At 40.2% G+C, this 10,715-nt stretch overlaps 1 protein-coding gene across 2 annotated transcripts in view; it reads left to right on the top strand.

Annotated features, from left to right (window-relative positions):
* The window catches only part of Ubap2 (ubiquitin associated protein 2), a 107,696-nt gene that overhangs the window by 61,697 nt on the left and 35,284 nt on the right, over nucleotides 1–10,715 (top strand). Inside the window, exons 7-10 of one of the 2 annotated variants that reach the window (XM_013026690.1) lie at nucleotides 1,214–1,268; nucleotides 2,843–2,946; nucleotides 6,885–6,950; nucleotides 9,922–9,974. In XM_013026690.1, the coding sequence (XP_012882144.1) occupies nucleotides 1,214–1,268; nucleotides 2,843–2,946; nucleotides 6,885–6,950; nucleotides 9,922–9,974 (278 nt within the window). Of the gene's footprint in view, nucleotides 1–1,213; nucleotides 1,269–2,842; nucleotides 2,947–6,884; nucleotides 6,951–9,918; nucleotides 9,975–10,715 lie in introns of both variants that reach the window. The other variant, XM_013026689.1, reaches the window with a different exon arrangement.

Raw genomic sequence — 10,715 nt, 5'->3', positions numbered from 1 at the left:
TGTGTGTGTCTCTGTGTGTGTGTGTGTGTGCAGTGTTTCTGGTCCTTGTAAGAGCCTGATACATTGAACTGTGAGCCCCGAAGGGATTAGGAGTTGGGATTGGAGTCTTGGCTTAACAGGAATTCAGATTCCTTTCTTTCTTTTTCTCCCCCTCCCTTTTTTTTTCTTTTATGCCTGGACACTGTTCCTGTACTTCTTTTGTTTAAGGCTAGCACTCTACTACTTGAGCCACAGCTCCACTTCTGCCTTTTTCTGTTTATGTATTTCTGTTTATGTGGTAGTAAGGAATTGAACCCAGGGCTTCACACATGCTAGGCAAGCACTTTACCACTAAGCCACGTTCCTAGCTCACCTTTTGCTTATTAATTGGAGACAGACTCTTTTCTGCCTGGACTGGCTTTGAACCACAATCCTAAGATGTCAGCCTCCTGAGTAATTAGGGTTATAGGTGTACATGGTTTAAACCCTTGAACCTAGTTGTTTCTACCATATCTAGTGGCTGTAGATCTTTATGCTAAGGTGTTAGATGAACTTATTTGTTTCAAATAACAATGGTAGGTAAATGTTATATGTATAAAACCAGTGCTACTGGTAACATTACCATCTAGATAATTGGGAAAGGATAATTTTACTTTGCTATTTGTGACTAAGGTAGAATATATTTTATAAAGTGGTATTTGTGATTAATACTTGAGTATAGTTGCTGTTCTTTGGAGGAAGATAGATATAGTTAATTTGTTTCCTAGGGACTTGCAGGATTTCTTTAATTTTCTTGTTTTTTAATTTATTGTTGCCTTTTTCCTGAGCATTTTGATCCAGCCCAAGTAAATATTATTCATGTTTTCTTAGCAGAATCTTCACTTTAAATTTGCCTGTTTTCTTTATTTAACTACTGTTGGTTAGGATGACAGTTTCTACTCTTTTCTCTCCCCAGTTGGATCAAGTATTTGATCTAAGTATTATGTACTTCAGCTTAGCTCTGTTCATGTTTCATATGTCAGAATTTCTTTCTCTTTTGGTGGTACTGGGGACTAATCTTGGCCTCAGTCAAATTACAACTGAGTATGTCAACAAAAGACAACCATGACCTGGATGATAATCAGTGCCAGTAGTGTCTGATTATTGTCTCAGTGGTGAATATAGGGTGTAGAAACTAATAGAAGTTTAAATGTGTATGATATTGATAGTGATGTATACTATTTTTTTTTAAAAGGATTTGGACGTGGCAGAGGGAGAGGGGCAGGGAGATTCTCAACTCAAAGCATGGGGTAAGTCACAGCCATCTTGTTTTTGTAGTTATTTCCTTTGTTAGTTGTTACTCTACTCTTCCTTCCTCTGTCCTGTTCCAAGTTTCTTTATACTGGTTAACCAGATGTTTTATGTACATAGAAAGAATGACTATGTGGAATAGAATAAGCAACATTGATGTTTCAATAGACATTAGAGCAGAGTTTCTAACCTTGGCATAATTGACATTTGGGGCCGGATAATACACATTGAGGTGGTAGGATGTCCTGTATGTTTAACATCATCCTTTTCCTCTCTCTAGTTGATACAGTGACACCTTTCTGAGGTTGTGATAATCAAAATGTCTAAGACAGCTGGGTGCTGGTGGCTCACGCCTGTAATCCTAGCTACTCAGGAGGCTGAGATCTGAGGATCACTGTTCAAAGCCAGCCCAGGCAAAAAAGTCTGTGAGACTCTTATCTCCACTAGAAAACCGAAAGTGGCGCTGTGGCTCAAGCGATAGAGTGCTTGCCTTGAGCTGAAGAGCTGAGGGACAGTGCCCAGGCCCAGAGTTCAAGCCCCACAACCAAAAAAAAAAAAAAAAAAGTACAGACATTGGCAAATTTTCCTTAGATTGTGGGAACTATTTGTGTATGCCTAAGTAGCCTTAATTGAATGCCTCAGCATGAGAGCTGATAAATACAATTGTCATTGATTGCTAAATACTTAAATGTTTATGTAACTGACACTTTTTCCCCCTGAATTGAAAGTAGTAAAAGATGACATACTGAATAGGTGTTATAATTAGTACTTTTCACTTTATCTTTCCAGCACTGGGACTTGAATTGAGGTCATTGCACTGTCCTGTAACTTTCTTGCTCATGGTCAGCACCAACACCCCCCCCAAAAAAAAAAAAAAAGATACAAATTCTTGACAAAGGCTCAAACTCAAGCTTGGATTCAGACTTGAGAAAAAAAGACTTAACTATTGAGTCTCTTTTGAAAGATCCCAGTTCTCTGCTTAGGATACAATGGACCACATTTCATGAAAATAGGCAAATAAAAGAGAGAATGGAAAATAAGAAAAACTTAAGAAACTAAACAAACACATGGAGACTAAACAATGCACTTTTTTTTTTTTTTGGGTCAGTCACGGGGCTTGAACTCTGGGCCTGGGTGCTGTCCCTGAGCTCTTCAGCTCAAGGCTAGTACTCTGCCACTTGAGCCACAGTATCACTTCTGGTTTTCTGGTAGTTAAGTGGAGTCTCAGATCTTCTTGCCTGGGCTGGCTTTGAACCGTGATCCTCAGACTCAGCCTCCTGAGATCTGGATTACAGGTGTGAGCCATTGGCTCTGAGCTAACAGTACATTTTTGAATGACCAGGACATCATTGAAGAAACCAAGGAGGAAATAAAGAACTAGAATCAAATGAAAATGAGGACAAAAAAATCCTCAAATATATGTCAGTATATCTTGCATATGATTGTTGTAGGAGATGTGCATTCTGATGGCCAGAAGAATTGTAATCATGTGGTAGCTATTTGAAGGGGCCTTTTTTTGTGGCTTTACGGCTTAATTCATTTCTTTGCCTTTTTTCTTTATTTCAAATCACAGGACATTTAATCCTGCAGATTATTCAGATTCTACATCTACAGATGGCTGTGGAACAAAGCTAGTAGTTTGGGAAGCTGCTCAAAATGGTGCAGATGAGGGACCTGGTAAGAGTTGTTTCAGTAAAAGATGATTTAAAGTTTGTACTATTAAGAGTTTTACATTCTCATACATAGGGGAAGTATGCTGATAGAAACTATTCTGGTTTTTTTTTTTTTTTTGGTCGGTCGTGTGGCCTGAACTTTGGGCCTGGGCACTGTCCCTCAGCTCTTCCTCTTCAGCTCGTGGCTAGCGCTCTACACCCACTTCCGGCTTTTTCTGCTTATGTGGTGCTGAGGAATTGAACCCAGGGCCTCATGCATGCAAGGCAAGCGTTCTACCACTGAGCCACCTTCCCAGCCCACTGATGGAAACTATTCCGAGACTACTCTTTTTCTCAAAGTCTCTCATTTAAAAACCTCATTGAAGGCCACATGACTCAATTGATAGAGTGATTGCTTAGCATGTTCAAGGTGTCCTGGGTTTAATCTCCTACCATAAAACAGTGGAAAACAAACCCAAACCAAAAATCCCTCCTTGATTATAAGTTTGATGTTTCTCTTCTGTGCTCTGAGAAAGACGCTTTATAAGGAATTTGCATGAACAGCACTGTCTGTGATTCATTTGCAGTTCTTTTCTTTTTCTTATTGTTATTATATTGTTATTATAAAGGTGATGTACAGTTACTGTTACCGTTTTGTAAGTCAGGTAATGAGTACATTTCTTTTTGGACACTGTCACCCCTTCCTTAGTTCTCTCCCAGTTTTTTCCTCCCTTTTCTACCTACAAGTTATATAGTTCATTTTTACCATAATTTTTACTGAGTGCCGCTGCTGCATTTATTCGCCCTGTTTCCCTCCATTTTTCTTCCCCACCACCCCTCTAAGAAGTAAAGCAAGACAAAAAGCAAAAACCAAATTAAAAACCTCTTATTTCCATTTCTAGAATTCATTTTGATAAATACGATTTTATAGATCAGAGCTTGCACTTTTGGTTCCTCCCCTAAGAGTGCCTTTGGTCTTCTCTGTGTAAATGCTTAGCGTCCTGAATTATCATGTAATTATTTTATTTTTATTTTTATTTATTTTTTTTGCCGGTCCTGGGGCTGGAACTCTGAGCCCGAGTGCTGTCTCTGAGCTTCTTTTGCTCAAAGCTAGCACTCTTATCACTTGAGTGACAATACCTCTTTTGGCTTTTTCTAAGTTTTTTTTTTTTTTTTTTTTAAATTGGAGATAAAAGTCTCACAGACTTTCCTGCCCTGGCTGGCTTCAAACTACGATCCTTAGATATTAGCCTCCTGAGTAGCTAGAATTATAGGCATGAGCCACCACTGCATGGCTATCATGTATTTTAGATATAACCCACATATGACAGATAAAATGTGGCTATCATGTATTTTAGATATAACCCACATATGAGAGATAAAATGTATCATTTGTCTCTCTGAGCTTGGTTTACCTAAAATGGTGAATTTACTTTATTTTCAGTCAGTTCTGGGGCTTGAACTCAGGCTTGGCCTCTGTCCCTGAGCTCTAGCACTGTACCACTTTGAGCCACAGCCACATTTCTGGTTTTCTATTGGTTAATGGAGATATGAGTATCATGCATTTTCCTGCCTGAGCTGGCTTTGAACCACAATCCTCATATTTTAGCCTCCTGGGTAGCTATGATTATAGGTGTAGGCCACTGGTGCCCAGATTAAATGGTGAATTTTAGATAGGCATCTGGTGTTCACCTGTAATTCCAGCACATCCACTCCTGTGCTTTTTCTGTAATTAATTGGAGATAAGAGTCACATAGACTTTCCTGTCCAGGCTGGCTTCGAAGTGCAAGCCTCTGATTTCAGCCTCCTGAGTAGCTACGATTACTGGATTTTATTTATTTATTTATGACTGCTTTGAACTCAGGTCTTTTGATTATTATGTCCATACTCTACTATTGGAGCCATGTACCTGGTTCCTTTTGCTTTAGCTATTTTTTAGATTAGAGTCTCTCTTTGCTTTGGACAGGCCTCAGATTATGATTCTCTTGCCTTTTTATTTCCTATTTTTTACCTGGATCCACAGGAATGTTCTCCTCACACTTTTTGAGGTAGGACCTGCCTGATTTTTGTCTGGGCTGGCATCAAATCTCTATCTTCCCAATCTCTGTCTCTCGAGTAGTTGGGATTATATATGTGACTAGCACAGGCATTGTGTGGTGGTGTTTTTGGGTTGTCTATTTTGATTTGAGACATAGTAGTACACTGTCTCTCAGGCTGGCTTCAAATTTGTTATTCTCTTGCTTCATCCTGGGATTATAGGTATGCTACTGTATCTGGTATAGATTTACCCTTGATACCACCTACTTCTTAGGTAGGGATTTTGATACCTTGTTTTAAATATAGTCTAGGCTGGCCTCAAACTCAGTATTCTGCTTCAGCCTCCCAAGAGTTAAGATTATATGTATGTCACCAAATCTGACAACAGATCCTTCTTTTTCCCTTTTTTTTTTTGGGGGGGGGTCCTGTCTTGGGGCCTGAACTCTGGGCCTGGGCGCTGTCCCTCAGCTTTTCAGCTCAAGGCTAGCGCTCTACCACTTGAGCCACAGCGCCACTTCTGGATTCTTTCTTTTTGCTTATGTGGTGCTGAGGAATCGAACCCAGGGCTTCATGCATGCAAGGCAAGCACTCTACCACTGAGCCACCTTCCCAGCCCATCATTTTTTTTTTTTTTTGATGGAGGCCCTGTTATTTTCTTCCCTTGGCTGGCTCCAAATTGTGATTCTGATCTCTTCCCTCACCAGCTACTGAATTACAGATGTATGTTACCGTATGTCTAGCCTAAAAAAATCCATTCTTCATGTGAGGAAAGCACATTAACCAAAGTAGAAAGAGTGATGTATCTTCACAATATTATTCACAAATAATTTGTGAAAAAATAGGGTCTTTGAAATAGATAGGAAGGCTCTAGTGGTAAATGAAAACAGTGCAGAGTATGCAGTGTGAATGTTCATAAGCTAGCAGACACAATCTTCATAACTTGAAGTACAGTGTTTTTTTGTTTGTTTTGTTTTTGTTTTTTTGTTTTGTCGGTTGTGGGGCTTGAACTCTGGGCTTGGGCGCTGTCTGTGCACTCTTAAGCTCAAGGAGAACGCTCTACCACTTGAGCCACAGTGCCACTTCTGGTTTTCTAGTGGTTTTTATTGGAGATAAGAGTCTCACGGACTTTCCTGCCTGGGCTGGCTTTGAACCGCGATCCTCAGATCTCAGCCTCTTGAGTAGCTAGGCTTATAAGCATGAGCCACCGGCGCCCAGCTGTTATTACTTTTTTACAGTTATTTTTCATAGAGTGGATTGCAGGTTCCTTGTCCTTGGATAGTAGCATAGAATATGCAGTATAGCCAGCACCTTGTTTGTGAGGGATCGTTTCTAAGACTCCCCCATAAGGGGATACCTATAACTGCACACAGAACCAAATCATATATCTTGTGTTTTATACACACTCATGATAAAGTTCCATTTATGTTAGGCACAGAGCTGGGCACTGTTGGTTCATGCCTGTAATCCTAGCTACTCAGGAGGCTGAGATCTAAGGATCATTGTTTGGAGCCAGCTCAAGCAAGAAATTCCATGAGATCTTTAACTCCAGTTAACTACCAAAAAGCTGGTAGTGCTGCTGTGGCACTAGCTTTGAACAAAAAAAAAAAAAAATCTAAGGGAAAGTGCTCAGGCTCTTGAGTTCAAGCCCCAGGGCCATCACCATCACCAGTACCACCCCCTAAGAAACAACAAAATAAGACACAGTAAGAAATGAGCAATAATAATACAGTAGGACAATTCAAACATTTTACTATAATGAAAGTCATGTGAATGTGGTTGTCTTTTTGTTTCTTCTATATCTTTCTGGAATTTTTTTTCCTTAATATTTTTGGACCTTGCTGACCATAGAAATGTAAATTATCGATGAGAAGTGATACTGTATTTAGCTTTGACTGTTCAAACTTTCCTTTTTGTGTTGATTTACAGAAATGGTATCAAAGGCTCACAGTATAACTCAAGATCTGCCAAATAAAACTTCTTATGGAGTCAAAGGTATGAATGTTTTACTTAAAGAATTTATGTAAGTTTGGTGCTGGTGGTTCATGGCTGTAATCTTAGCTACTCAGGAGGCTGAGATCTGAGGATCACGGTTCAAAGCCAGCCTGGGCAGGAAAGAGTCTGTGAGACTCTTATCTCCAATTAATTAGTAGAAAACCAGAAGTGGCACTGTGGCTTAAGTGGTAGAGTGCTCACCTTGAGCTAACCTAGGCCCAGAGTTCAAACCTCACAACCAACCAACCAAAAAAAAAAAGGGAATTTACATAGTTTAGACTTAATGGATGGAGATGTAGAGTTAAGTGGTACTGGGCCTGTCTAGCATGGATAAGGTTCTATGATTAATCCTCTGTACTGAGAGTTTAAAAAACACTCTGAGGGTTGGGAAGGTGGCTCAGTGGTAGAGTGCTTGCCTTGCATGCATGAGGCCCTGGCCTGGGTTCTATTCCTTAGCACCACATAAAGAAAAAAGCCGGAGGTGGTACTGTGGTTCAAGTCGTAGAGTGCTAGCCCTGAGTTGAAGAGCTGAGGGACAGCACTCAGGCCTATTGTACAAGCCCCACAACCAACAACAACAACAAAAATCACTTGAGAGTTGGGCGCAGGTGGATCATAGCTGTAACCCTAGCTACTCAGGAGGCTGAGATCTTAAGATCGCAGTTCAAAGCCAGCCTGGGCAGGAAAGAGTCTAAGAGACTCTTTTTTTTTTTTTTGGTAGGTCATGGGGCTTGAACTCTGGGCCTGAGCACTGTCTCTCAGCTCTTCAGCTCAAGGCAAGCGCTCTACCACTTGAGCTACAGCGCCACTTCCCTGAGAGATTCTTACTTCCAATAAACCACCAGAAAACTGGAAATGGCACTGTGACTCAAGTGGTAGAGTGCTTGCCTTGAGCTGAAGAGCTGAGGGACAGCGTCCAGGCCCAGAGTTTAAGCCTCACAACCGACAACCCCCCCACATACCCACACACTGAAAAATGCTTCCAGTATTTCCCATTGACTAGTTAATATTTTCCTAAGACTAGTAAATGAAGATTTTTTTTGGGGGGGGTCCGGTTGTGGGACCTGAACTCTGGGCCTGGGCGCTATCCCTCAGCTCTTCAGCTCAAGGCTCGCGCTCTACCACTTGAGCCACAGCGCCACTTCCGGGTTTTTTTCTTTTTGCTTATGTGGTGCTGGGGAATCGAAGCCAGGGCTTCATGCATGCAAGGCAAGCTCTCTACCACTGAGCCACCTTCCCAGCCCTGAAGTTGTTCATTTATTTATTTATTTTTTTGGTTATGGTCACGGGGCCTGAACTCTGGGCCTGGGTGCTGTCCCTCAGCTCTTCAGCTCAGGGCTAGCGCTCTACCACTTGAGCCACAGCGCCACTTCCTGCTTTTTTCTTTTTGCTTATGTGGTGCTAAGGAATTGAATTCAGGGCTCAGGCATGCAAAGCAAGCACTTTACCACTGAGCCACCTTCCCAGCCCTCAAATCCAGTTTATACCTTGGCTAGTGCTTTACTACTGAGCTACATCCATTGTTTAAAATTGAAAATAATGTCATTAATGTTTTCCTATCTGCTTTGGGGTATAGGTCCACAGATCTAAAATTCAGTAAAGCAGACAAAATCTTTATTGTAAAAATTGAATAGTTCAAAGTCATTTAAGGACTTGAACGTCCATGCTTTTAAAAGTCTGTCTGGGGTTTCAGAGCATGTGCACGTAAGGCAGGCGACTGTAATTTGCCTCTTCCTCCTAACACGAGGCTCTTGTTGCTATTTCTTGTCATGTCACTAGATCATGTTGCATTTCTGCTGCTTGCAACTATCTTTGTTGGCTTATTTTTCCCTGTAGGGTGTGCACTATTCTTTTGCCTGGATTTTTTCTTTCTTCTTTTGAGGAAGAAATTTTAAAAATTTTGTTGTTATAGGCAGGTTCTCATTACATAGCTCAGGCAAGACTTGCACTTATTATGTATATTTCAGCCTGGGAGAATATATGATTTCAGAAGAGGAAGAGAGTGGAAGGGAAGGGGAATGTAGGTTTTGGTAATACCCAATACTTGTTTTCCTTGAAAGAAAGATCCCTTTGTACATCTGTCTGTTTCCTGGCCTTCATCTTTTTGTCCTGAAAATCTTATATTCTAGCTTCCATTATACTTTTCAAACTTAAATTTCTCTCTCTCTCTCTCACTACCTCCTTTCCTCTCCCTTTTCTCTCTTTGTCCCTTTTTTTTTTTTTGGTCTTGGGGCTTGAACTAAGGGCCTAGGTGCTATCCCTGAGCTTTTCTTGCTCAAGGCTAGAGCTCTATCACTTTGAGCCACAGTACCACTTCTGGTTTTTCTCGTAGTTAACTGGAGGTAAGTCTCAAGGGGACTTTTCTGGCTGGACTGGCTTCAAACCACAATCTTCAGATCTGTGTCCTGAGTAGCTAGGATTATAGGGGTGAGCCACCAGCTCCCAACTTGTCTTTTCTTCTCGTGAAATAGGTGGAACTAGTAGTTTATAAGAAGATCATGTCTGAATTTTATAAACTCAGTAACTAATCTGAAGCAGGACCTATGGTAGATTTTTGTTAAAATGATGTTGTTCCATTCCAACTAATATATTAGCCCATTATTAAATGTGATATGTCCATAGTTTCTTACTTGTGGCAGAATTGTTTAGATGTTATTTAGATGAGGTAAAGTCATTTTAAGACATTAATTTGAGTTTATATATATATATTTTTAATTTTATTTTATTTGTGAACATACTGTACAGAGGGGTTACAATCACATGGGTTGAGTTTATATTTTTAATATTAGCTAAGTTGAATTTGAAAACATGATGGACTTTTTGAAAATAGATTAAGAATTTAATATTTCTTGGATTATAAATTAATTTGCTAATGAGATACAATTTTTATTCCCAGTGTACAATAAAAAACTATTGGGAATAAAATGACATTTGACTTTGTGTTATAAACTTTGATTGTTGTTTTTAGCAGGTGCCTGGAAGAATTCTGTGGAAGAGTGGACAGCAGAAGACTGGACTGAAGATGTAAGTGTTTGATATCAGGTCAAGCCATCTTTCCTTCCGTATTTATGGGGTATCTGTCCTTGGGAAAAGCCTGATGACATTTGTTTCATCTTAACTCTTTTTGATATTTGTCCTAGCCATGTTCTTACAGAATGGATTTTTTTTTTCAGCTGATGTCTCTCAGAAGAGTATTTTCTGTTTTGTTTTATTTTTTGAATTTGGTCTTAAAGTATCTGCATAACAATGAGCAGATAGGGCTTAATGGAAGAGGTTTTGCTGAGTTGTGTGAGGCCCTGGGTTCCATTATGGTACTGTTACACACACACACACACACGCACACACTCACACACACGCATGCACGCACGCACGCACACGCATGACAGGTTTAAATGAAATCTTTTTTTTTTTCTGTCAGTCATGGGGCTTGAACTCTGGTTCTGGGTGTTGGCCCTCACCCCTTCAGTTTAAGGCAAACATTCTACTACTTGAGTCACAATGCCACTTCTGGTTTTCTGGTGGTTAATTGGAGATAAGAGTCTCATGGACTTTCCTGCCAGGGCTGGCTTTGAACCAGGATCCTCAAATATCAGCCTCCTGAGTAGCTAGGATTATAGGCGTGAGCCACACCGGGACTGAAATCTTATATAAGTAAACTTATCTCCTAATTTGATTTGAGGGGCAGCTGATGCTACTTTTCATTTGTGGAGTATACTGACTCTTAGAATATTTCTACTGATAGAAAGAGTATACATTTTGGTTTTG

This window comes from Dipodomys ordii, unplaced genomic scaffold, assembly GCF_000151885.1.
Source record: "Dipodomys ordii isolate 6190 unplaced genomic scaffold, Dord_2.0 Scaffold95, whole genome shotgun sequence".
In the NCBI taxonomy this organism is placed as follows: Eukaryota; Metazoa; Chordata; class Mammalia; order Rodentia; family Heteromyidae; genus Dipodomys; species Dipodomys ordii.
This window is presented reverse-complemented; position numbering and strand designations above follow the sequence as displayed.